At 53.4% G+C, this 27,214-nt stretch overlaps 2 protein-coding genes across 3 annotated transcripts; one reads left to right on the forward strand and one right to left on the reverse strand.

Annotated features, from left to right (window-relative positions):
- Positions 1-1,640: 1,640 nt before the first annotated feature.
- On the reverse strand, positions 1,641-19,184 carry CEND1 (cell cycle exit and neuronal differentiation 1). Its single transcript, XM_064660043.1, has 2 exons — positions 19,068-19,184; positions 1,641-9,620 (listed from the first exon to the last, which is right to left on the reverse strand). Exon 2 carries the CDS (start codon positions 9,444-9,446, stop codon positions 9,054-9,056), a length of 393 nt encoding a protein of 130 aa, XP_064516113.1. The 5' UTR covers positions 9,447-9,620; positions 19,068-19,184; the 3' UTR covers positions 1,641-9,053.
- Positions 18,524-27,103, forward strand: LOC135416677 (NACHT, LRR and PYD domains-containing protein 12-like). 2 transcript variants are annotated; one of them, XM_064659965.1, is made up of 8 exons: positions 18,524-18,648; positions 22,160-22,324; positions 23,015-24,701; positions 25,258-25,386; positions 25,687-25,857; positions 26,110-26,283; positions 26,379-26,549; positions 26,686-27,103. In XM_064659965.1, exons 2-8 carry the CDS (start codon positions 22,279-22,281, stop codon positions 26,885-26,887), a joined length of 2,580 nt encoding a protein of 859 aa, XP_064516035.1. In that variant the 5' UTR covers positions 18,524-18,648; positions 22,160-22,278; the 3' UTR covers positions 26,888-27,103. The 2 variants fall into 2 exon arrangements, with proteins under 2 accessions (XP_064516035.1, XP_064516034.1); XM_064659964.1 differs by lacking the exon at positions 18,524-18,648 and adding an exon at positions 19,320-20,354.
- The last annotated feature ends 111 nt before the right edge of the window (positions 27,104-27,214 follow it).

Consider the following 27,214-nt stretch of genomic DNA (forward strand, 5'->3'; position numbering starts at 1 on the left):
AGCTCATGCCATCTTGTCCATCTCTTCAATTGTCTGTCCGTCTCCTTTTCTCTCCAAACCATGCTCTGAATCCATAGGCTGGTTAACTGTGGAGATATCTGGATATTCCTCTATCTTTGCTCCAGTTTAGATACCAGAAAATTATTTTTAACAAACAAACAATAACAAAACCCAACCAAACAAAAACCAAACAAAACCAAAACAAAACCAAACCCAAAGCAATTCCACTATTCAGTTTAGCTGTTGTGCAGGGGACTCGGGGACTTAGTGCCACTCCAGCAGCCTAAGCCTTTATGGCACTGAGCATCACATTTATGCTCCTTATTCCCTGCTTGTGAATCCAGTGCTTTTTAAATAAATACAAAACCCAGTGCTGTCTCAACCCCTGCTCCATCAGCCCTTCCCATCCTCTCTAAACTGCACAAAATACAAAGTGTTAGAGGACTTGACAGTGATTAAGGAGCATGAGAGTGCCCAGGGAGATTAAAGTGTACAGTGATATCTTAATACTCCCATCTCCCACTGCTCAGCAGGAGCCAATGCCTTGGGTTTCCTGGAGAAACATTTTGCAAAAGGTCTTCTGTTAAAATTTCCTTCTCTTTTTAAATATGTGGAGCGAAGGAAGGAGATGGGCCGCAGAACGTGTGGATGGGAGATAGGGCCCCCACCCATTCCAGCCTCTCAGCTTCACCATTCCCACTCAGAAGACAGGAATTTATTTGCTCTCCTGCTCTTATGACTACTAAGGCAACCTAAAACTTTAGCCCTCAGCTGTGTTTCTGCGGCAAAAACCTCAGCTAATTATGCTTTTTGCGACTGAAAGCTGCCCCTTTTTCCTAATCCCATGGGATTTACAGGATTTTTCTTCCCAGTTCTTGACAAATTAATTTCCAAAAGCCTGCAGACTTCTGCAGGGACCCTGTTGGGAGCTGGTGTAATGTGACATCAACTCTTTGCAGTGACACGTGCTGCCAAAATCCTCCTGCCCTATGACAGCTTGGAGGGAATTCATGTTCAGGGACTCCACAGACATCACTCAGGTGCTCAGGAGATTGTTTATTTTTAAGAAAAGGTGTTCTCAGGTCGTCCTAGAAATAAAGCCAAGGAAATCAGCCTATTTGGGCAGGGAAGAAGTCAGAGAAAGAACTAGAGACCAGCCTGTGGGACAGGGAATCCCTGGGATCAGAAAGGTTTCCTCAGTGGCTCTGGGTAAATGTTTAATCCTATTTAGTTCCAATGTGGGAATAACAATAACCATCCTCTGCCTGCTTTCCTTGGGCAGGCTGGAGTTTATTTGGGGCAGGAACTGCCCTTTCTCACAGTTCTCACTGGGATCACTAATCCTAGAAAATATTGAGCTTCCAGGAAACACGGACATTGAATCCCAGAATGGTTTGGGTTGGAAGGGACCTTAAAGCTCATCCAGTGCCACCCCCTGCCATGGGCAGGGACACCTTCCACTAGCCCAGGTTGCTCCAAGCCCCGTCCAACCTGGCCTTGGACACTCCCAGGGATGGGGCAGCCGCAGATTCTCTGGACAACTTTCCGTGAGTGAGGAGGGAGAGGGAGCACAGGCATTTTCACTGGCACCCCCACGTACACAAAGATGCTCACAGGAGGAATTATACAATATCTCTATGTGTGTGTATATATATCTATATATAGTTTATTTCTCACAATCCTGGTAAGAGTTACAGGTGTATTTGGGAATCATTTACAGTTTCACAGCATATGGAGTGACCATACAGCTTGTGATGTGAGTAACATACAGTGTGTAGAGAGCACACATTTCCGACCCATCCACCCACCACTCACACAATGGGTTTCCAAAGCTAATACTAGATTCAGCTACGGAGAAAGCCTGGAAAATGTTAGGGTACAGCGTTGGGTGTCACACAACACTGTCAGTCACGATGGGACAAGCTAAACTACTTTAAATTTTCAATCTAGTATTTCTAGTCTACCTGCATTATTGCATTTATACGCTTTTTTTGTTTTTTTAAAGTCAAAGTAAATAGAATACTATATGGGAAAGGAAAAAATTCTTGACTATTTTAGGATTTGAGCTGCAGCCCATACAAAGTGTCCATAGAAGCATAGACAAGATTATAAATTCGACAAGGTATAAATTAGCTGGATAGCTTTGTGTGTAGGTAGGTGTCCATTTCCCTCCAGGAAATGTGTCCAGCAGCATATTGTTTCCGAGAGCAAAAAAAAAACCAAAAACAACCCAAACCTGTATGTTGAACACGGGCAAATACGTGTAAGTGACAAGCAGGTCTGTTTGCACAGGGAAGAAACCAAGGTGTCACTCGGAAAGTTCCTATCGTTTGGAAAACACGCTCAGGAGCTGACTCAAACCCCACCAAAGTCCTCAGAAAGATGCCTGAGGCTTCCAAAGGAGCAGCAGGCATTTCCCTGCTCCCAGCATTTGAGCCTTCGATCTGACTTCCAAGGGCTTTGGATCAGTCCCTGGAGAAGTAGCAGAATCCGAACAAAGCAAAAGCAAAGGAAAAAAATCCCCTGTAATCTGACCTTCAAGTTCCCTTCCTACAGTTTTTCTGCACAAATTTATAGGCAACCTGCACCTACCACCGGAAGAGAGTTGGTTTCCTGGGGAGCTGAAACTGCAACTTTTAAAGGCTTCGGTTGAAATGGTCCTGGGGAAAGGCACCAGGCTGCTCAAAACTTAGTAAAGCCAAATTATTCCCCTGTTGGTTTGTTTATTTGTTGTTTTATAACATGACAAGATTGTGTGGCACCCTTGTTCTCATCAATTGGCCCCAGAAACTTGGCTGCTTGAAGCTGTTGAGGCAAAACCAGGGATATGATGCAGGACTTAATTGCTGCAAAGGTGATTAAAGATTCCTCTTGTCCTGGTGGGAGCTTTGGTACTGCAACATCATCACGCAGACAGCAATAACCTGTAAATTCATGCTCGGGGTGCTGCACTGGGGCTGAGAACTGGAAAAATAATGGAATTGCTTGTCATTTTCAAGCTGGGAGCAACTGGAAGAGAAACAGGAAATGCTCATGTTTTTCAGCAGAAAAAAAAAAATCTATTTAATTTGAAGATCATCAAAGAGCAGGGGGGCACAAGTCCCAAAGTACTGCTGTCCAAAGGAGTGAGCAGAGTTCTATCACAGGGTAGATCCAAAGTCATTTGGAAATCTAATGGCTCTGATCTCTCACGAGACTTTGAGGCTTTGGGCACGAGCTTATTATGGTGAACTGAATGAACTGTGAATTTTCAAGGCCCAGCGGTCCCGCAGTGCTGTGTCACACGGTGACACCCGAGCAGCCCATCCAAATGGGAAAATCCTCGTGGTTTCTGCGTCCTCAACCCTGGCACACCACCTGATCCTCCCAGGCCAGCAGAAATGCAGGTCCTTGGCTTCGGGATCTCTCCTCCCCACGTGTTTTTTGGTGCTCCAGAGGACTGAAGGAGCACCAGCTTCAGCCGAGGGCAGCGTTATGTTCACACTGTGTCAGCACCTCCCGAGCAGCCCCAGCACCTCACACCTGACTGACAGCTTAGGACAAGGAAGGGACCTTCCTGTGGGTTTGTCATCCAGTACAGATCCTGTGGCAGACTGAGACCCTCACAGATCAGGGCACACGGAAGCTTCGTACGTTCCCTGCTGTGCCACACGGTCTGGGGGCCGAGCACTGCCCGTCTGTTTGGGGACCACCCAAAACGGGCCTCGTCATGAAAATGCACCTTGCCCACCCCTATGGATATCTCCCGGCTTCGTGGTGAAGGGAATGAGACCACAGCAAGATGCTACACAGCTCAGGAAGGGAATCACCATCCCTGCTCCACCAGGAAGGCGTGGACTAAGAGGATGGAAGTGTGAGCGGGTTGGGTTTTCAGCCCTTGCCATAGCAAAGCAGGTGAAAAGAGAACGCAGCCCTCCAAGTGTCCTGGCAATTCCCCTTAATCACACAAAGCTGGTTGTAGAAAACTTCAGGTGTTTTTCTAACCCATTAACATTGCACAGGACCAGCAGGAAAAATTCATCTGGAAAAGGGCAATTAGCAGAGGTTAATTTGCACGGTGTCAGAGCGGGTCGGTTTTGCTTTTTGCCAAGAAAAAAAAAGAAATGAGTAGGTTATAAAAGTTAACATGTCCTTACCAAAACTGTTAAGATAATTACATAGTGCTTTTTTCTCTCCACTTCTCTGCTCTGTTCTTTGCACACTCTCAGAGTCTTCACTGACTTGAAGCTTTCCAAGGAGCTGATTGAAATTCCAGGAATTTCACCTTTCAAATCCATTTTTTCATTGCCTTCCTTTTTTGGTTCGTTTCTCAAAGCATCATTTTCCTCTCCAGTCTTCGACACTGTTATTTTCAACCAATTCTAAGAATAGCTAAAAGGCTGCTGAATTCCAAACCCCTGTAGCATTTCCAGGAAAAAGCAGGGAATGTTTTAAGGCAGAAATCATCTCTCACTAACTCCAGGGGTTTGGGTTGTTGTTGTTGATGTGCAAATCCTGATGTGGGTATAATCAGGGCTGTGAGCAAGGCTGCCTCAGAGAAGACTTTCCTTATGCTCAGCTGAAGGGCTAAGGAATGTTTGTGTCAATTTTTTTAAAAAAATGTGTGACTGATAAGATTTTATGGCGACCTGCAATCGATATCCCTGGTGCCAACAAGACCTCAAAGGCCAGAGCATGGTGAAAACAACGGAAAAACTCCCCTGGTTTTCAGTATTCTATGGATCATCCCCTAAACTTTAATCCAGCAGAGACAAAAACCCCATATTTAATTTATAACCCAACTCGAGGGAACTAAGAAGTGCTTCAGGGCAAGTGCCTGTTCAGCGCTCTGAGTGAGCCCCGGGTGAACAGCACCCGCAGGAACGTGTTCTTACCCTCCCAAAAATGCTGCTGCATTATCCTTTGGCTGCCACGTTTGTTTGCATCCTACTGCAGCACTGCTGGGAATAACGGGATTTATCCACAGGGTATTAAATCAGTAGGAAGAGGAAGCAGAAGCGTAATCCATTTCATCTCTCCTAAAATAGAAGCAGCTAAAACCTTCTGCCGAGTTGTCCAAGGGAGCGTAATGACATCTTTGCATTCGACTAAAACTTAGGGTTCCTCAAAAACAGATTGAGATCGGGGTGCAGTCATTGAATCGACAGTTTTAGTGATAAGCTAAAAGGTCTGAAACCAATTTTTGGCGAATTTATGATTTTATCAACTTGACGGAAAAGAGTAAACTAGCAATCTAGATCTCTCCAAACCCCAAGCACAGAATCTGATTAGTTGTAAGCGTTAACAATTCACTCTCCCAACGGAGATGGCACTGGAAGGACTTCATACCACAAACACCACACGAAAAAAAGAACGTCAAGCAAATAACGGCGTGTGCTCAGTACGAGAAAAGACAACTATTTATTTAGCACAGCGAGTTCAGTCAGTTCAGCCTCCTGCTTCGACAAATTCGGGGCTGGGAGAGGGGAATTCGCCCTCTCAGCCTAGTTCTCGCTGGACATTTTTGGCTCAAAAGGAAAGCACTGCACAGCCTGGCACATTAAGGCAGGACAGGAGGTGTTTGCGAGTCAGGACTGAGGTGCGTTGTGGCATCTACGCTGGATCTACCCGACTCAACACTAGACCCACACTTCAAAAAGCGCTACAGCACAGTCCAGTATAGTCTAAAAGTGCCTTATTTTAAAGCAAACAGCCCACACGACTATCCAGGGAGGGGAACAGGGATTTGGAGCTTCTAGGACAGCGGGCACACCGGACATTCAGCAGTTCACTAGCCAGACGTTCTTTGCACTGAGGAGAAACCAGGACTGAAAAGGAGTTCAGACGCTGCGTGACATGGTGGGAATGGCACAGAAAAGACATCACAGACACTTTGTGTGAATGCAGGGAATGAAGGAAGGGGCATTTCCAGCTTGGCTTCTCTCCCCCTCCCCAGACTGCAGTGATACAACACATATGTATGTACACACACATGGGCAGGATATTCTCGAAGGCAGGGTGGTGTATTCACACACACACACACACACACACACACACACAGAGACAGGTGTTTCCAAACTGAACTGCCAAAGAGGTCGTTATCTGGACAGCAGACCCTTAAGTGATCACAGGACATGGAATATCCCTTGGGAACAGGACATACCATGTTCAAAAATCCCTTACAAACAGGCAATACGACGTCTGCTGTGCAGGGTGGGTTCAAATGAGTGACAAACCCAGATGAGGAGCTGCAGCCCCATCAGCACCTCTGTGGTGTGTTTCTGGATGAAATTAGTGGCCTTGCATCCAAGTGCTCTAAGGGCAGGCAGGGTTTGGAGGTGGAGAAATGTTTAAGGCCCATGGTTGGCTGAGAACTGTTTTTTCCCCTCTTCTGTTGGCAAAAGTTAAGTCAAGGAAATAAAAACACTATAGAAAGTAAAACTGGAGATTCAAATGAAGCAGGTGTTTCATTTTCCTCCCCCTGATCTACCTGTGCTGGTCAGGGCAGAACAGACAGATGCTGTGTCTAATGTCACACACTGCTGAAAATAATCCTAGGCCAGGGCTGAGTGGGAGGGAAAGGACAGGAAAGGCAGAAATATCTCTTGAAAACAGAAGTCACCATCTGAAAATCACCACCCTGCTTGGCAAAACGTGACTCCGAGCAGGAGGGACTATGGTGTGGAATGGGGTCTCTCCCCAGGGTGGAAAAGGATGTGCCTGGGGCACTTTCAGGATCTGGGCACATCCCGTTCCCACTGTGTCCTCTGCCAAAGCCACGCTGCAGTCACTGCAAGGGAGCTCAGCAGGGGCTGCTTCTGAGCTTCGTTCTCTCCCATCTCTGCTTTCCAAACACTTTTCCTGTTCCTTTGCTACCATTTGTCCTCTCCTCTCCCCCCCCCAACTCAGAAATAACCTCTGGACATCTGCAAAACAGGACGAGGGGAAATAAGATCTCTAGAGAAAAGTGGTGTTAGAGAAACACCCCACCACGGACCCTTCTCCTTCAAACCATTCCCCTGGCTGGAAGTGACACCCTGCCACCAGGAGATACATCCACAGTGCATGCCAAGAGTGCTTTAGGCTACCAGGATTTCGCCTGGAGCTGTAGCCCTCCTTCCCAAAGCCCCTGTGAACCCAACATGCCCACCCCTGTCTCTGTACAGGTACAGGTGGAGGCAGGCACCAACCTTCAGCTGCACCTTGGTCATCAGAACACAGCATCTGATATTCCCAGAGGCCATGCACCTTTGGGAATATTTTATGAGCCTTGGGAAAAAGAGAGTGACAAAGCTCACCATAGGAAAGGTCAGGCTCCATCACCAGACCTTTGGTTTGGGGAAGACTTGCATTCAGCAGATCAAATTTGGAGGTAAATAAGACAGACATGAGCCAAGAGAAGAATTCCCAAATCAGTTACACACTCCCACCATCCTGTTCAGTGACTGTACCAGAGGCAGACACTGCACAGGCAGCACCTGAGGAACATGCACCTTTCTCTGGCCCTGCCCCCCCTGAGTTCATACATCCAGCTCAATTAAAGGTGTCTGACAGGTTCTGGAACTGAACTCTCTCCTCTTTGCCACAGCCTCTTACTGACCCTCCCCCTAAACCCTGCCCATGGGCTGCGGCTGCTGCCGAGCTCCAGACGCCACAGTTCTGACCCCATCTCATCTCTGACTCCTTTAAAAGCAAAATATAAGGTCTTTTTATGAGACTCTGTTTTGCAGCAGCCAAGAGAAGCCTAATGGACACCCACTGGTGTTAGAAGAGCATCAGCCAAAGCACTTAACACCCTCTCTTCTCCCCCTCACAGGGTCTGGCTTTAGAGCCAAGGTACTCACCCATGAAACCAGGCTGATCCCGAGGGCTGGGAATTTGTTTCCATTTCCAAAGTGTGGACAAGTCACAAATCTCTGCTACTATGACAGGAGGGAGGTAAGAAATCCCCCCAGGGCAGACTAGCCCTTGAAGAGGGTTGCCTTGCTATAAAGCAGGTCAGTGTTACTCTCGTGGGCTCCCAGGTCCTCTCTGCCCCTAAAACCAACTCATGTCTCCCCTTTTCCTGTCTTCCCATCTAATGAGACTACACCCTTCAGTGGGGAAAAAACCTGGTGAAAGGCCTGATCCAAAGCCCAAAAAAAATGAACACAAACAGTCCATCTGACCTCGAAGGAGCTTGGGCGGAGGCCACAGCACCCTGCAAAGCTCAGCCTAACTTTAGGAAATACTAGATCCAAAACAAAGTCTCTCCATCCCAAACGCTGCCCATATGACCCTGGGGGGAGCCCTGGGATCCTAAAGGCCGCCTGCCAACGTGCAAGGAACAGAGCAGGTGGCAGCTGCTGCCGGCCTGGGGTCAGCAGGGGACTCAGCACAGCCCCTCTGGGACTCGAGGGGACACCCCAGGCTCAGGCTCAGCCTCCACCTGCAGCTTTTCCTCCGGGGCACTTCCCAGCTGGGTGATTAGAGGTGGCTTGATGAGCAGCAGGTACACGAGACACCTATTGGAGATCACACACTGCTGTTTGGTCAGGGAGCTGCCTTCTACCTGCCCTTGCCCCGGGAGCGCTGGGCAAACACCACCCAACGCACCGCGGCAGGAGAACTGGGCCCTGGCTCTCCCCTTCCGTCTTCTTTACCACAACCCAACTTCAAACCAAACCAAACAGAAACCAAAACACAAAGTGGGGACTCCAGATGGGACGTAGAACACTTGGGACTTGAAAACAGGGGACTGCAAGAGAGGTGGGGGTGTCTCCCAGGGAGAACAGCGAGGGAGGGGAGGGGACACCGTCATTTACACCGAGGAGAAGCTGTAACCTATACACGGTGGTATAAGCCAAGATATATTACATGAAAGAACACACTGAGTGCATGGAGTTACCCACACTGGGTCAAACTGGCACAGTTGTCTTGAACAAGACCCTCGAAGTTGCAGTTGGTGTTTGTTGTTGACCTATCTAGCTCGCTCTCTATATATATAGCTATGTATAGAATTTCTCTGCATGCATTTGTCTCAAAAGGAGCTGTACAGCTGGGCTGGGTTCCTCATCCCCACCCCGTCTCGGTCTTCATTTTTTCCGGGCTAGGAACGCCACTCCCACAATCACAGCCAGCGCAGCCACCGCCACCCCTCCGACGATGATCAAGGGCTTCATGTTGTCGAAGAAGCTGCCCGGTGACTCCTCGGAGCTGTTTCCCTTGTGGTCAGAGTCAGGGGACTGGCCGGTGGCCTCGTGCGCCTCCGTGCCGGCGGGGTTGGGTTTCAGGTTGCTGTGGTTGTTCACGACGGCGGCGTCACCACCCGCCTTCTTGGCGGCGCTGGCAGGAGCGGGCTGCTCCTTGGGGACCTCCTTCTTGTCTGCATTCGTGGCAGGCCCAGGGTTGGGCTTTTCTGGCTTTCCGGAGCTGGCGGCCTTGGCGTCGGGTTTGTTTCCGCTTCGGACGTTGCCTTTGGAATCCATCCTGCGAGTGCTGTGGGCAGCGACTGGATGCCACGCGCTCGGGGCTGTCCCAGCTCCTCTCCTTTGCCCGGCTGCTGGAGGAAGCAGAGGAGCCACCCGAGCTCAAGCCCTTGGAGCAGCTGTCTTGGGATGATTCTCACGCTGGCACTGTCCTACCTGGACATGATACGGCACCTGGAAGGGGAAGCAGAGCAATGAGAGCTGAGTGACAGGACAGAGAGAGCCAGTGCTGTTCTGCCTAGAGGCAGCGGAGGAGGACAGGAAGAAAAACTGGAAAACTGTTGGCTCTTTCTTTTGGAACTGTGAGCTGCATTCAAAGCATTTACTACAGACTGCATCTGCAACAATCACAGAACCATAGAATGGCCTGGGTTGGAAGGGACCTTAAAGCTCAGCCAGTGCCACCCCCTGCCATGGGCAGGGACACCTTCCACTAGCCCTGGTTGCTCCAAGCCCTGTCCGACCTGGCCTTGAACACTTCCAGGGATGGGGCAGCCACAGCTTCTCTGGGCAACCTGTGCCAGGGCCTCCCCACTCTCACAGGGAAGAATTTCTCCCTAGTACCAAACTGTAACATTAAACAAGTCGGTCTGACTGTCATCTATGGCTGCCCCAACCAGGCCAATCGAGACAAGTCCATCCTGGCTGTGTATGTGGTGCCATTTGTCAGCGATGAGAAACTCACATCCAACCAAACAGATCTTACTTTGCATTTGTTTGCCCTCACCATTCCTGTGGGGTGAGGAGAGAGCACTTTGTTCCACGATGGCTCCTCCCTGCTTGTGTCTCCCCCTCCACGCTTCCTGTTGCAGCACTGTCCCAAGTTCAGGTTGGGAAGTGGGCTTCGAAGGGTTGCAGAACCACCACAAAAACATCCCCTCCCCAAACCTGGCAGGGCAGGGGGAGCCAGGGATGGAGCTCCCGTGGCCGCACCCCCAGGCGATGGAGGAGAGCACACGGCGCTGGGCACTTTGGGCACTTTGCCATCAGGCTCTGGCAGCACCAGGTCAGCTCCCAGCTGGGAAATAGTGAGGAAGCAGAGGCAGCAGAGGCAGCGGTGGGATCTGAGCCACTGGCTTCACTGCCTCCCACTGACCTTCAGCGCTGCCAGGAGCCTGCTGGGAGCTTTCTGCCTGCTAAGGGAAATTGGAGCTTATCACCTGTCTGGACTGAGAGCTGGAGAGGCTCCTCAAAAACCTCAACAAATAGAGATCCCTTCCAAAGCGGCTCAGAATGCACATCTCTCCTCTAATGACAGGAAGGAGGTCCCAAGGTTGCAGTCTGTGCTGCTGACTCTTCTGGAAAACAGGCTGACAGATGTGGTGGTTTCATGTCCATCTAGGCAGGAACGCTGTCCTGCAGGAAACCTGCCCACAAAAATGCCAGGTTTGGGTCTAGAGCAAAGCTGGGCATCACTTTATGGCTCAGAATGAGATGGAAACAGCCCCCTCTCCTGCTCTCCCTTGTAAGCCATTGCTCAGTGGCCACCAGCTGCTCCAGGCCAGTCACTGAGGGAACTGCTGCACCAAAATCAGGGAATTCCATAGCTCTCATTGAATATCCTAAATTGGAGGGGACCCACAAGGATTTTCAAGTTCAGCTCCTCATGCTGCACCAGGCCTGGTGACCATAAAAACCCCATAGCCTCACTGAGTGCAGCTGGACAGTACCTGCATTTCTGAGTTTGTGATATTAAACCATTTTGGAAAGCCCAGACTCCACCGCTCTCCCCTCACGAATCGCTGAAGGGGTATCGGACACTTGGGCACCTTGTACCACACAAACACCATCCCAGATGCTCACCAAGCTTCAAACCTTCTCTGTGGCTTGGGACTTGAGAGGTAAACACGGCCAAATGCAAGAATATTTTCTTCTCACTGCTCATTTTGTAATATTTCTATAGATATCACCTGCCTCACCTTTTTCTACTGCTTTCAGAGAGCATTCCTACTGCTCTGTCAGTACAAATCTGACATGGATCCAGGGCTGAGGCTGCTCACAGTCACTCACAAGGACTCTGCTCCTCTGGTTTGGGATGAATTTAGCCTCATTTTCCACCCAGCACAAAGAGGACACAAAGAAATAGCAAGTGGAGCCCATGACTAAAGCGGGCTCAGAGGTTAAAGCGGGAAGAGTCGGATCGATCATGGCATAAATATTGAATTACCTGCTTAGTCGCTTTGATATCAATTAGCTGGGCTACTCACACACTCTGATATTCGTGGGGTTATAGCACCTGGAACAAGCACTGAAATTCTGCTCTTTCCCTAGGAAAGCCACGTGCAGCCTATGGAAATGGGGTAAATCACAGAGCAGGCAAACTCACTTTTTTGCTGAGAAATGGGGGCCCTGTACAGCCTCAGTACCCCACAGTTTATCCACAGCCCTCACTGACCCAGTTTCCAGGTTCCTGGGAGCAGGAGAGCTGGTTGTGCTCGAAGCCCATGCTGGGCCATGGAGCCTTGTCCTGCTGCCATGCCCTGCACTGCCACAAACAGAATTTCTTGATTCTAAGTGAATTTCCATCTAAAAGCAACGCAAACCCCTCACACAGCTCAGAAAAGGTTTTAAAAGATGTAGAAACCAAACTAAGCCAAAAATCAATATCTCCAGTTCTTAAGTGCCCACATAAAAGGGCTTTTGTCTGTGATTTTCCATCACTGGAATTAGCCACAGGATTGCCCAGCAGCTCTCCAGACCCTTTGGCCTGACTCCTCCTGCTCCTCAGGACACTGGGGACTCTTAACAGCACATCCCCTTGCATCACAGTACTGAACCCTCTCTTCATGCTGTTAAGTACCTCCCAGACTCCCTGCCTTGGGAATCATCTCCACTCTCCACTCCTGTACTTCCATGGGCACGACCATGTGCTGATATTTAGCACTTCTGTCTCCCACCCCAGACTGAAAAGAAAGGTGCTTTTCTCATATCCAAAAACTAAACCTGCACATGAGGGTTCCCCCCCCATCCCTTTGTCTCCTTCCCTCATTCCATCACACAAAGTTTTTTCTCTAATGACACATTTCTCTACCTTTGCTTTCTTCTTTGTAGCTTCTCACATCTATTTATTCCTCCCTTCTCCTCATCAGCTGCTGTCTCTGCCTGGCTACCCATTCCTCCCCCTTCCAGCTCTGTCTCTGCCTCCTACACAGGCAGCAGCACTTGGGAACAAGGTTTTGTGGGAGACAGGCTTCATTTCCTCCCTTTTTCCCCCCCTCTATGCCATTTCTGTTTAACAATCAGTGCCCTTTCAGGGAGCTTTTCATTGCCAGCAGCTAACCAGCTCTTTCTCAGGCTGGGAAAAAGGAGCAGGCACAATAAAACCAGGGATAAAGGAGAAAAATGAAAAAAAGAAAAGCCTTCCAAATTCCCGCTGCTGCAAGAACTGGCACACAAACACCACGGATCTCCTGGGATGCTCCTGGTTGTTGCAGCTCTCAAGGTCAGTGCAGTCAGACTCACCCAGCGCAACAAGCTGCCCTCAGCCTGAGCAACAGGCAGAGGGGAGAACAGCTTTCCTTGGCTCCCTGAAGGGCACCTTTTCTGCCTCAGTTCCCAGCAAATTAGCAAACACATCTATTCATCTGTCTCCTGCGTGCGCAGATGAAAGCTGCATCAATCCTGCTCCGAAGGAGCGGGTGAGTCATTGCCAAGCTGTGCCACAGCACTGCTCCGTCAGGATGGCCTCTTCCCTCTGCAGGGACCAGCCCCATCCCATCCCCAGATCCTCTCATCTTCCCCTCCTGCTTCAGTCTGGGAGGAAAAGTCAGTCACTTCGCAAGACCAAGCAGCTGCTCCGGGGTGTGGTGTGTGGCAGGAAGCTCATCCGTAGGGCTTTCCTTCTTTTATGGAAAGCAGCACACTTCCATCGGGTCCTCAGCTGCCACACTGAGACAGTCAGCCAGGAAGGAGTCAACCAGCACAGTGGGGTTATGTATCAGGATTTATCCCACACCACAGGTCCACCCCTACACTCCAGGTGCCCTCTGGTTGAAACCATCCATCTCAGAAATAGCTACGGACGACGTCTGAGCTGGAGCAATGATGGGCAGAAAGAGCCAGAGATGGCAGGAAAGACTAAGATTATACCCTAATCTCCTCTTCCCTTCTTTGCCATTCCTACATGTCTGGAAAAAAGGCACTCATTAACTAGTGCACGCAGCAGACAGACCTTTGCTCTCCATAAGGAAACACCAATTGGCACCAAAGGTGGCTGAGTGTTTCTCCAGCACAGGGGAGGGAGCTCCTTTCCCAGCGCTCTCCCCATCCTGCTCTTCTCCACCTTCTTGTCTAACCCCTAAGGAACGCAGCTGGGACCACCCTGTCCTTCGGGAAGTGTCCTCAGGGGTCTGTGCCCGCTCCCTCTGCCACGTGTGGAGTGATCTGTCAGGGCCGGAAGGATTTGTGTCCAGTCCCCTGCCCCTTCCCAGCCTCCTCCTGCAACTGAGCAGCACATTTTGTTTCCCAGCACTTCAACTCTCCAGTTCCAATGGGAGAAAAATAGCATTTATCCCCTTTTCTGAGCTGCTGGAGGAAAAAACACGTTAAAGGCAGGGAGATGCCAGGCAAGCACCCGAGAGGAGCGATGGCAGAGTAGTGACTAAGCCTTTCCCGTCCCCAAGAAGTGCTGTGAAGACAGATGAGGTAATGCACCGCCTCTTGATATTACCATAAATATTAAAGTAGCTTTACATAAGGAGCTTGTGTTCGCTCAGCTGCCGTGAGCAGCTCCCCAAGGAGGGTTTTAGCTCCCTCCCAGGCTGTTTCAGCCCCCCACTCCTGACGCAACGCACAGCGAATGTGATGAAACACAACGCAAGCACCACGCCAGCGGAGTCACTTGTCACAGATGCTTTTAAACAGCCTCAGTGCACCAGGAACAGGCTGTGCAGGAGCCTGCTGTGCTTCCCAGCCCTCCCAAATCCAACCCTCGGAGACAGCAGCACCAAGTCACAGCAAACACCATTGACCCACTTCACTCTGATGAGATATTTATGAATCCTTTTCCCAATCTGTTGTTTGCTACTCCCCACATCCCCCCCTCCCCTTCCCCAGCCCTGGATTAAACATTTCCCTCTCAAACAAGCCCTTTGAATCTTGACATGGAGACTGTCAGATGCTGAAGTATTTTAACAGTGGCAGCAGCCTCAAATTGCTGCCACGGGGGGAGATTTGCCAGCACAGCCTCTGCTCCGTGGCTGCGGCATTCCTGCGGCTGCTCCGAGTCCCAGCACACCCACCGCTGGTCCAGCTGGGGCTGGCAACGACCAAAAACCAGCATCCACCACCCCCACAGCCCCCAGAGCGTGGCCAGGACCAACCCCTCCTCTCTCCCACTGTCACTGAGCTGTGTCACCTCTCCCAGCCCGGGTGATTGGGTTATACCTGGCCCCAAGGTGAGATGTGGGAACAGGACGGGCTCCTGTGGCCCAGCAAAACTGGCAGCTTTTGCTGCACAGGGAAGGGCTGTGGGATGCAGACCCTGGGTCATCAACTGCACAGAGGTGGCTTGTAACACCAGTGCCAGTGTCCTCTCTGGAGGCTGCCCGGCCACGCTGCCCACACAGGTGACACAGCACTTCAGACTCCCTGCCAGGAAGAGCCCAGAGAAAGGACATTTAGGGTCTCTTCCCACACCATGACCTCTGCAGATGACAAGTTCTGAGCCAAGTGCCACCTCTGCAAGCCACACACATGCTGTCCCCAGAGGCCTCCTGGGATGGACGTGGCAGACATTTTATTCTCCGAGAGAGGGAGGAGGCGTTGCAGACACACCACACTCCTGCCAGGGGCTAAGCTTTTGTTCTTTTTTGGGTTTTTTAACCCCAAACACAGCTCCAACCTGCCCTGGTAAGCCCCCCCTGCCTGTACACAGCCACATACACAGCAAAACCAAGGCATCACCAAAACAGCTGTGGGAAACAGGAGGTTTTGTGCTCCAGCCACGTGCTCCGACTGACGCCCGCAGGGGTGGGCACCGAGGTACACCCAGCACAGCCCTGACCTGCTGTCAGCAGGAGAATTCACACCTGGCAAGGCTGTACAACCGCCTGGTCACCAGTGCCACCAGCCCCCACTGTGCAGCTGCACCCTCGGACACATCTTACAGGAAAATAATTTCCAGGATTTGAGAGGATGTGAAAACACTTTGCTGAGATTGGGTTGGAAATACCCCGCTGCAAAGCCTGGCTCCTCAGGGCCCTAACACAGTCCACGTGCCTCCAGAAGAGGGTTCAGAGCACCTCACTTTGCTGTGCTGGCCCAGCTTTAATCCTGGGTTTGATCCCCCCTCAGACACAGAACTAAATGCTTTTCTATTTTTTGTAGCAGAACAAAATGGTAGCTTTTACCCTTCAGTAGGTCTTAAGCCTCTCCCTGGCAGAACTGAGCACCCCTCACCCCAAGACAGAAATTCAGGGAACAAAGGAAAGGACTGTCAGGCAGGATGACTTTTTTTCCATGGCGGTTATTTGTCAGGACACTGTATCAAAGCACTGGAGTGGTTTCAATCGGGAACAGGTCGGGAGATGCAGTAGAAGATGTGCAACAGCAACAGGAATCATGGAGCTTTAACCCACGAGTGTGACACCTCACAGGGATCTGGGTGCATCCTGCACCCTACCCTGGGTACTTCCTCAGGTCTTGACTTCTCCAAACACACTCATTTTGGTTTTTTATAATGCTTTTCCAGCCCTTCCAGAGCCAAAAATTCAATGCCAGGGACTCTGTGGCACTGGGGACGAGTTACTGCACTGAGAGGTGGCACAGCCCTTCCTGGGGGCAGTCTGGGACCTCCTGTGACACCAGAAGGCAGGTCACCAGAGCCCCAAAGTCCAGGAGAAGCCAGCCCAGGAGCCTCCTGCTATTGCAAAGGTAACAATCACCCCACCAAGCACAGCTCCATCTCTTGGCATCAGCGACTCTCCCTCCTCCAGCTCCTGCAGGTCTGCACCATGTTGGCTCTGCTCAACCATGCAGAGGGAGGTTACAGCCCAGGAGGGAGGTTATACTCCCAAAATGCTCCCCAGGGAATAGAGATTTCCCACATCCACCCTAACACCCTGGCTGGGGCCATGGGGCAGGCCTCGGGTCTCTGCTCAGCTCTGCTTCTGTGGTGCCAGCTCAGAGATGACATGACAGGGTCAGCAAGTGTTCCCTGCCTCTTGGATAAGGGTGGACATCCATTCCTTCCCACCACAAAGCACTGCTCCTTACCCTGAGCCTGCCAGCACTTGGGAAAAGCCTTTGACAAGAGGACAGATGCTTCCAAACTGAGCAGCCAAAGGCCAGTTCCCAGCTGCAGAAGGCTGGTTTCCTTTCTGACAGATCTTGCTTCTAAGGCCTCTTCCTGAGGCCAGTATCCCAAATTCAGTACTCTCAAGCAAAAAAGGATGAGGCATGTATGGGACACAGTAAAATAACCCCAACCACTGCAGGAAGCAGCAGAAAATTTATCATCGCTCCCCAGCTTATGGGCATCCATCCCTTCTGCCTGATGCAGGATCACACCAGGCTTTCATGCCATCACCCCCTTTGCAGCTCAGCTGTGCCCAGCAAAAAGATTCTGGAGGCAATTCCACACGTGCAGAGCTGGGTCTGGAATCTGGCAGCCCCCGGATCTGCAGGCGTCAGCCTGGAAACTGTTGCTCTGCAGCTGAAACGTAAGAAGCCACTGCAGGCAGACAAGGGGCCAATTCCACACGAGGCAGTGACCTTCCAGGCAGGCTCCTGCCATGCTCCAGGGTAAAACCCATCCGTTCCCTTGTGCAGCAAAACCAGAGCGCTCTCATTCCCTGCAGAAAGCTGGGAATGAGATCTGGGAAGGATCTCATGGCCAAAGCTCCTCCAGCATAGAAATCCCTGCCCAGAGAGCTCCATCCCTCCCTCTGCCCTGTCTGCCTGTCCCTACACCCAACCCCGGATGGGGAGACTGTGCCAGGGCACTCGCCAGCCCCCAGCGGAGGGGATGGGTGCAGAGGGATGAGTATCCAAATGCAGAGGAAATCTGGAATTTCTTCCCCCATCCTTCCACAGTATCACGGGGTTAGAGGCTGGTGTCGAGCACCGTGGCTGAGAAAGGACAGATGGAGAACGCTGAAGGTCAAACCTGTGAAGGTCAGACTTTTGGAGGTCAGGTTTGAGATGGAGCAGGGAGCTTAATCCAGCGGAGTCCATCCTCCCTCTCCTGACGGCATCCTGCCCAAGCCCCACCCAGGAAAGCGGGGCTGTGCCGGGGGGCGGCCACGGGGGGGCTTCCTCCTCTTGTCCCAATACCCAAGTTTTTCCAAGCTGACCTCGATTCAATTTTTAAAAAATCCTCCTTCTTCCCCTTCCCCAGAAGCCACCAGGTAGGCAGAGAAGTAAACAGGAGCGAATAAATCAACAAGTCCCTGCAAACACGGGGATGCACATGGGTGCGCAGAGAACAGGGACTGAAAAGCCCGAGACGTTCCCAAAGCGTTTTCTCCCTGGAAGCACACACCGTGACTCAGGAGCCCTGGTCTGGTATCCTGCTCCCTCCCACCCCTTTCGGTGCGATATTCTACCTTAAAATAGGCACTTATAGGCTCTGTCATCTTTCTCCTTTTTGGTTTTGGGGGGGTTTTTTGGGGGGGTGGGGCAGATTTCCCTTCGTGAGCTCCTTTCCAGCACAAGCCAGGGGTCATATCAAAGGATACCCCCCCCCTCCTTGATATCAAAGGCCTCTTGCCTAACAGAACACCCCCCTTTCCTCGGAAAAGGTGCAGGCTGAGCCAAGCTGCTGGCTGTTCCTGGGCACGCTTTCCTCCTGCCTCAGCACTGACGGAATTAAAGAAGGGCCATGAAATCCAGGCAGAGCGAAGGGCAAGCAAACTCATGCAGATAGGAGGGGAAAAAAAAAAAAAAAAAAAAAAAAAAAAAAAAAAAAACCACACAAAACCAACTAGCTGGGAAAACCGCTCAAAACGTTCCAGGGAGGTGTACCAGCTTTCCTGCCAAGGCTGGAGCGGTCCAGCCGGGGATGCTGCTCCCCCTCCTCCCTCCCAGCAGCCCTGTTTCCGGCGCATGGCCGGCTCCTTCCCCGGCCCCTGAGCCCTTCTGCCTCCGGAGCGTTTCTGCCGCACCTGGGCCCTCTCCTTCCCCTCTCCGGAGCCCGGCGGGGGCAGCGGGATCGGCAGCGGGGCTGGGATCGGCAGCGCGGCACATCCCGGAGGGGCAGCAGGTACGGGAGGCAGCGGGAAGCCGCAGGCAGGGAGCAGGCAGGAGGCTCCCGTGCGTTTGCAGGAACAGCCTCTCTGGCCTGCCTGACCTTCAGGGAGCAGAACACGGGAGCTGAGGACACGGGAAGGGAGCCGCTCGGGGCCGGCCGTCCTCACCGGGCTCCTCGTTTTGGGTTAAAAAGGCGCGTTTTGCCTCCGGCAGGGAGAGCTGTGCGGGTCCCCGCTCCAGAGCCGGCCGGCATGGCAGCCCCGGCCTCCATCCCGGGCGGCTGCGAGGAGCTGGGCACTCACCTTGAGCAGGTAGCTCCGTGTCTCTGTTCCGCTTTGTCACCCCGGGCGGGACATCTGCACATCCCCCTGCCGAGGGCCGGGACCCCCGGCCCCTCCGCCCCTCACCCCCCGGCCCAGCGCCATCCCGTACCTCTGTCCTCCGGCTGGACGAGTCACACCTCGGGAGCTGGCTCTGCGCAGAGAGGAGGGAGGGAGGCAGGCAGAGGAGGGGGGGAAACTTGGGAGTTTCCCACAATGCACCTCTGCAGACTGCATGAAGATGGAGAGCAGGGAGGGGGGGAGAGGGCGCTCCAATCCGGAGGGAAGGGCTGGGATCTGGGGGGGGGGGGGGGGGGGGGGGGGGGGACCGCAGGGTGGTTAAGGCAGCCCAGCTGCATCTCCACATCCCCTGTCGTTTGGGGCTGAGCTGGCTCAGCAGTTCAGGGCTGTCCCTGCAGTGTTGACCCCTCTGCCTGCTCTGCTTGTTTCTCCTCCAAATCCTGCCTGGGTTTGCAGCAATTACAGGGAACAGGGCAACAAAGTGGGGGGGACATACTGGGCAGGAAAAATGGGAGGGGGCCAGCCTGATAAATTGGGATGCCTGTGTGTAGACCACAGGAAAAAGGCCAGGATAAGGGATTTCCAAGTGAGATGATCCCCAGCAGGGAGTTGAGGAATGTACTGCTAAGGAGAAGCTCTGCTTAGTGGAAGGAGGACACTGAAATGCTGCACCTTGGGGTAGTTTTGTGCCAGCTCTGCTTCCCTTCTCCCCAAACTCCCCCTCGCCCCAGGGTGCTGGAGTCTGCCCCCCCTTCCCAAACTCCCACAAGGTCTAGGAGAGGCTGCAGGCAGCCCAAGGCCAGACTGGAGCCGGGCACACAGCCCGGTCCCGCTGCGGAGCGCTGTCATCCAGCCAGGCACTGCCAGGCACAGCCTGCTCCTCCTCCTCATCCACACCAGCTAAAAGCAAAGAGCCCTCCCTGTTACAGCCTCACCCCTCCAGCCAGGCACAGGGCTCAAATTCCCATGACTGGGTCACATCCTGCTTGCATCCCAAACCACAGCAGGTTCTGGGATTGTCTAGAGCTCTTTCTAGCCCTTATTTTAGAGCAAATCAGGCTGTGTGCTGCTTGCTCATCTTCCTCCATCAGTAGCTTGGGACCCACTGACAACCCTCATGTAATTTTGGACAAAGACTTGATATTTTAAGGAGATTACACCCAGAAATCCATGAGAAACAACTTTGTCAGCTCAGCTGCCTGCAGAATAACTCACTTCACCTCTGTGCTTGGTGAGTTTCCTCTCTCCCATGAATGGCAGCCAGGCATCAGCTCAGCCATGGACATAGTGCAGAAGGGCTGAAACTCCAGAGAAAATTCAGGATTTTGTTCCTTGACCCTCTCTGGCTCTGCCAAACTGCCCACCAGATCCAAGCCAGGTGCGTGTCATGCCTAAAAGTACTCAGGCTGCTTAAATCCCACTGTAAAGGACAGTTCTGCCCTCGTTTGAAGTGAACTGCAGAACAAGGAGCTGGATGCAAGAACCCAAATCTCCCGGGAAAGGCTGTGCTCCCAGGGGCTGGTTTCAGATGCAGCTCCCCACACCCCCGTGGAGCAGGGATGAGCAAGGTTATGCTGCTGTAGTCCTTGGCTCCAGGAGCTGGCTGGGCTCAGACAGGCTGACACGGATGGGATTAGCTGTGGCTGATGCTGATGTTCCCTCTCTTCCCTGTCTGGTCCTGCACCCAGCAGTGCCAGCACTTCCTGCTCTTCTAGGGGCTTGTGCCAGGCACATCCAGGACCTTTCCATGGCTGCAAACAGCTGCTCCCCTTCGTAACGCCTCCCAAATTTGCTGATTTACTGCCAGCAGCAGAGAGGGGCTGAATTCCTGCAAAGCTGGTGGAAATCCATGATTCAGTGCAGGAGAACTGCTGCTTCCAGGACTAGTAAAACCTTTCTGCCGCTTCTGTATCAGGCAGGAATATCCTCAGCGTGGCAGGAGGAGGGAGGGAGCCTCCTGCAAGTGGAAATCGCCAGCTCCATTCCCCAGAGCCTGGATGAGCCGAGGCCAGGGGGTTCTGGCAGCAGTTTCCTTGTGTTCACACATGCTGCCTCTGCCTCAGGAGGTAAACAGCCCCACGTGATGCTTTCAGAGGCCTCAGACTTGAGTTCGCATTATATTTAAATTCTGAATTTAAAAAACGTGTTTTACTGAGGTAGGAAAAAGGGAAGCAAAGGAAATGAGCTGTAAAAACAATAACCTCCCCCCCCACCCCTCCCCATGGCAGAGAGGAGAAGGCAGGGAAGCAGCCCCAGAGCCAGGCAGGGCTCCAAAATCCCGTGGCACCAGGCATGGGAAGGACCCCTAGAAAGTGGGTCACATCCCCCCTAACACAGCACAGGCACAGTGAGCAGCAATCCAGACCAAGACACAGCAAGGTGAAAATGGCTTTTTCAAGGTCAGAGGGAGTGGGAAACCTTCAGAAATGGTGCTGCTGGATTTTCCTCCTCCCTCCCAGCTCACACCACACCCCAGGAGGAGTTAGCAGGGATAAGGGCAGCCCTGGCTCCTGGGCAGCCCCCCTACAAAACCCACTGGGGGACGCTGGGGGCAGCAGCATCCTAGGGAGGGAACATCATGGAATTGTTCAGGTTGGAAATGCCCCCTGAGACCATCGAGTCCAGCCATTCCCCCAGCACTGCCAAGGCCACCACTAACCCGTGTCCCCAAGTGCCACATCCACATGATTTTTAAAACCCTGGGCAGCCTGTGCCAGGTCTGGGCAGCCCTTTCTGTGAAGAAATTTTCCCTAATATGCAGACTGAACCTCCCCTGGCACAATTTGAGACCATTTCCTTTAGAGAGAAGCAGTTATTCCCAGAATTATTTGATGTTCTGCAAGCAGGAGATGTTTGACTCTTAGCAGGGAAATAAAGAGTCAATAAGGACTCCTTAAATTCCCAATGTGCCTTAAAACATCCTTTCTCCCTTCCCCAGTGTCCCTCAAAGGCAGCATTGCTAAACACATCATCCTGAAGCATTTTGTTTTTCCATCGTGGAAAGAAAATTATCGCTCATGGAAAATAAAATCATCAAGAGGGTTACCCCCTCCTAATCCAGACACAGGTACCCAGTCCATAAACTAGAGCAGGAAAACCAGGAGATCAGGTCACAGCACAGGCTCACACTCATTTCACCCCTGAGCATCCAAAGCTCCTAAAGGAGCCTCTCTCCTTTCCTAGAGCCCCAGTTACAACCCACCCACGGCTGGAGAAGGAGGAAAGGGCTACACAGCAGCAAAACCCAGTGGCTGTTTGGGCAGCAGCCATTTCTTCTTGCCTTGAACTCCCAGGAAAGCAGGATGAAGGACGTTTCTCACAGTGGAGTGACTTGCTGCAGCAGCCAAGGTGGGTTTACCTGGCAGCAGAAAGTTCTTGCAGTGAAAATCCAAGCCCAGCTACCCAGGAGGGGCTGTGAATAGCCTGGAATCCCTGAGCAGCCTCCCCACCTGCTGCCATGGGCCTGGGCATTCCCAGTTTGAGCAGTGCCACGGGACAGTGTCACTACCTCTCTCCAGGCAGCTCATCCTTGCACTGAATTACACAGGCTTGTAACTCCTCGATAAACGCATTGTTTAAAATCATGGAATCACAAAATGGTTCGGGTTGGAAGTGACTTTAAAGCTCATCCAGTGCTCTCAGCACTTCCCAGGCAGGCAGATCCTTTCCTCCTGGGATGGGCATTAAGGATATCTCTGCAGAGCTCCATGCTTTGGAGCCAGGAGCCCAGGCACAGTGCCTTTGTCTCCGGCAGCGTGAGTGGAAGGGGACAGAGGCTGCAGCTGACCCCAGGCAGTTGCATTTGCTCCCAGGTGGATGAGGATGGTTGAAACGGGTTGGTGGATCAGGATGTTGAGGGCACCCAGGAGGAGAACCCCTGCAACCCTAAACCCTCACAGATTATGTCCTTATTGCCTCTGCCAGACTTAGGAAAGGCCTGAGCATTGAAATGAGTGTCCATTGGTGTGTCAGGAGTGCAGTTGGGCTGGCTGGGAATTCGTCTGGGCTTGGGACTGACTGTTCTCCTCATTGGCACAGAGTACAAGCAGAACTACAGAGAGCACGTGGTCCGGGAGTTCCTCCGAGACGGAGCGGGGGACTCCAGTCCCGGGGAGAACCCATCCACCCGCAGCCACTACACCGCCCTGACCATCGCCAGGGAGCCTGGGAGCGGGCACAGAGCTGAGCGTGGAGCTGTGGGATGTGCCAGCACCAGCAATGGACCAGCCACCGCCACCGTCACTGCACAGACGCTGTTCAGACCCGACGAGGACGGGCAAACGCCGCGGGTCGTGGTGCTGGTGGGGGCCCCGGGGATGGGGAAGACGACGACAGTCAGGAAGGTGATGGTGGAGTGGGGAGAAGGGACCCTCCACGAGCAGTTTGACTGTGTCTTCTGCGTTGACTGTAAAGGCATCGCCCTTCCCAAGGAAGCGAGCGTGGCAGACCTGGTTTCACGGTGCTGCCCTCACCAGCGAGTGCCGGCTGGGAGGATCCTGGATGACCAGAAGATCCTGTTCATTTTTGATGGCTTCGAGGCCCTGCGATTTTCCTTGGTTCAGCCTGAAGCTGAGCTGAGCTCTGACCCCAGGGAGGTGAAGCCGCTGGAAACCACCCTGATGAGCTTGTTGAAGGGGACTGTTCTCCCAGAGGCTTCTTTGCTCATCACCACGAGGCCAACGGCTCTTCAAAGCCTGGGGCGGTGCCTGGAGGGGGAGTATTACGCAGAGATACTGGGATTTTCAGCAGCCATGAGGGAGGAATATTTCCATAGATATTTTGAGAATGCCAACAAAGCTGACATGGCCTTCAGGTTTGCCAGAGGCAATGAGATCCTCTACAGCTTGTGCGTCATCCCCGTCATGAGCTGGACTGTCTGCACCATCCTTGAACGAGAGCTTTGCAGGAAGAAAAACCTCCTTGAGTGCTCCAAAGCCACCACAAGGATGACCATGTCTTACCTCTCCCAGTTACTGAAGCACAGGGACAGGGACAATCCTCAGGTCCTCCAGAGGTTTCTTCTCCGGCTTTGCTCCTTGGCTGCTGATGGCATTTGGAAGCACAAGGTCCTCTTTGAGGAGAAGGAGATCAGGGACCGTGGCTTGGGCCAGCCAGACCTTCTTCCCCTCTTCCTCAATGAGAAAATCTCAAAGGAAGGTGGGGACCACGGGAAGGTCTACGGCTTCACCCATCTGCACCTCCAGGAGTTTTTTGCAGCGATGTTTTATGTTCTGGAGGACGATGAGGAAACGGTCAGTGACTTGGGGGGGCTTGAGAAGGATGTAAGTAAGTTACTAGAAAGCTACAGTGAGTCCAGGAAGGATTTGAATGTAACAGTGCAGTTCCTCTTTGGTTTAGTCAGCCAAAAATCCATAGAGTATGTGGACAAAACCATTGGGGGCAGGATTTCACCACAAGCCAGGGAAGACTTGCTGAAGTGGCTTCAGGGGAGGCACAGGAGCATCTCTCACCCTGGCCAGGCGCTGAAGATTTCGGAGTTGGACACTTTCCACTTCTTGTTCGAGATGAATGAGAAGAGCTTTGCACAAAGTGCGTTGGGTCATTTCAGTGACCTGGACTTGCAGGACGTGAAGTTGACTCTCTATGACCAAATGGCACTTTCCTTCTGCATCCAGCAGTGGGCTGGGCTGGGCTGTGTCTCCCTCCGGGGATGCTCCTTCCACCAGCAGGATCCCAGGGTGGAGCTGGATGCATTGGTGCCCTGGTAAGTCCTGCCCCTCCTTGCTTTGGTGACCCCAAACTGCAAAGATTTCTCCTCCTCTGCCCCAAAGGATGGTTTTAAAGGCATTTCAGCTCCTTCCACCCAAACACCAGCTTGGCCTTTCCCTGGGGGTTTAGTTCCTCAGTGGAGGATTTTTTTTATTCTTGGATTCTTGGGGAGCATAAGGAGCACGTGGGCTCCCCTGTCCACAGCATGTTGTGGGGTTGGTGGAGATAGAGCATCTTGGCTCGACTTCCCAAGCCTGAGCAGACCCACCTGTGTGCAGGTGTCGCTCTGGCTTCACATCCCCCTTCTCACAGGCAAAGGGGAGATCCCTGGTGCAGAAATGTTAAGTGCACCCTGTGACTTAAGTCACCCCAGGTGGCTCCAGAAGTAACACTTGTGATCCTTCCCACCTCCAAAGCCACGGAGGTCCCTCCCGAGGAGCCCTCCTATGAGCTGAAGGCTCTGCTCGGGGGGTTTGTGTGCCGGTGTCGGAGCCGGGAGCTCCTGGCACCAGTGAGGGCTGCCTGTGCCCCACGGCTCTGTCCCCCTGCAGCTCTGGAGCCTCGGGAGCTGGAGGGCGTCCTGGTGCCATCGCTGAGCTGCGGCAGGAGGAGCTGCACTGCCCCATCCACCTGCTGTGCCGGGCGCTGCGGCGCCCAGGCAGTGCCCTGCGGGTGCTCCGGTGAGAGACGCGCTCGGCGCTGAGCCCAAACCGCGGCTGGGATGGGGGGTGTGGGTGAGGGCACCCAAACCGGAGGGGAGTGGGTGGGTGGGTGGTGCCCTGGGCAGAAGGGACAGGAGCTGTGCGGGCTCATGGTCACCCCTCGGAGTGCCCCGCTGCTCCCTGGGGACAGCAGCACATGGCTGGGGTGAGGCCGGGCCCCGCTTGGCTGTGGGAGGGTGTGGTCCCTGGGGTTTGGTGGGCGGGTGAGCAGCCGGGATGGGTGTGCTGAGCCAACCATTCCCCGTGGCTGTCCCGCAGGCTGCAGTGGTGCCGGCTGTCCGAGAGCTGCTGCGCCGAGCTGGCGGCGCTGCTGGCGGAACACCCCAGCCTGGCGCAGCTGGAGCTGGGCGACGGCGCGCTGGGCGACCGCGGTGTGCGCCTGCTGTGCCAGGGGCTGCGGCGTCCTGGCTGCCGCCTGCGCGTCCTGCGGTGAGTGGCCCCGGCACCCCCAGAACCCCCCGGCATCCCACGGGCATCTCCCACAGGCTGGAGCGGAGAGCTGGGGAGGTGCCTCAAAAGAGTCCCTTTGGGGTGGAATTGTCCCTCTATCCCCACTGTCCCAGGGCAAGGAGCTCCAGAGCAGTGGCACCAGGGTGGGGACTGTCACCGTGGTGGGGTGGCGCTGGGGGCCCTCAGACGTCCTGGTGCCACTGGATGATCTTTTGCACGGGTTCCTGTCAGGCTGCGTTATTCCCGCCTCACCAGCAGCTGCTGTGAGGACCTCGCTGCCGTGCTGGGCACCAGCCCGTGGCTGGAGGAGCTGGATTTGTCCTTCAGCGAGGGGCTGCGCGATGCCGGGGTGCAGCTGCTGTGCCAGGGGCTCCAGCACCGCGCCTGCCCGCTGCAGACACTGCGGTAAGGGGCCAACCAGAGCTCCCTCCTTCCCACCTGGAACAGCTCACCCGCCGGATGGTCAAACCGCCCCCTTCCCTGTTTCCCTGGTCCCACAGGCTGGGGAGCTGCCGGCTGACGGGCGCCTGCTGCCCAGCCCTGGCTGCACAGCTGCTGGAGGGGCCTCATCTCACCTGCCTGGACCTGAGTGACAACGATCTGGGAGCCGATGGTATCCTGCAGCTCTGCCAGCAGCTCCGGCATCCCGCCTGCCCACTGCGGACCCTGGGGTGAGGGCCCTGGCACGGCCCCTTTCCACGCCCAGTATCCCCATTGCTGGGGGCACCAGCATTCTGGGTGGTTGAACACCTCCCTCCTAACAAGGTTTAACACCTTCTCCTCTTTTCCTCCTTCCTCCATCCCAAGGCTGAGCACAGATGGGTTAAGCCAGGACGTGCTGCAGGAACTGGCCACTCTCCAGGCCCTGAAGCCCGATCTGAAGATCAGGAACCTCCTGGAGCATGATGTGCCAGAGGTGGGGGCCATGGCCCGGCTGCCCTGCCACCGTGGGGTCCAGCCGGGCGGCAGGAAGGCACTTCCCTCCTTCAGGAGAGCTCCAATCCTTTAGGAGAGGTCCTTCCAAAAACCAGAGCCATTCCCAGCCTAGTTCTTGGTGCTGCCATGTGGGTCTGAGCCTGCACCACACGTGGGGGCACAGGGAGGAGACCCTGCTGCACCTGCAAGGTGTCCAGCTCCTGTCTTCTCCTTTTTCCCCACAGTGTTGGTGGGAGTAACTGTATGGGTTTGTCAATGCCAAATAAAGAAATAAAGACCCTGGAGCCAATCCCAGGAGACTGTGCTCTTCTCCCTGATCCCATCGTGCCCAGGGATGTATCTGCAGTACCAGCTCCTGACCCACATCCCCAAGGGATGGGTGATGTACTTGGGAGTGAGG

Source organism: Pseudopipra pipra, chromosome 6, assembly GCF_036250125.1.
Source record: "Pseudopipra pipra isolate bDixPip1 chromosome 6, bDixPip1.hap1, whole genome shotgun sequence".
NCBI lineage: Eukaryota > Metazoa > Chordata > Aves > Passeriformes > Pipridae > Pseudopipra > Pseudopipra pipra.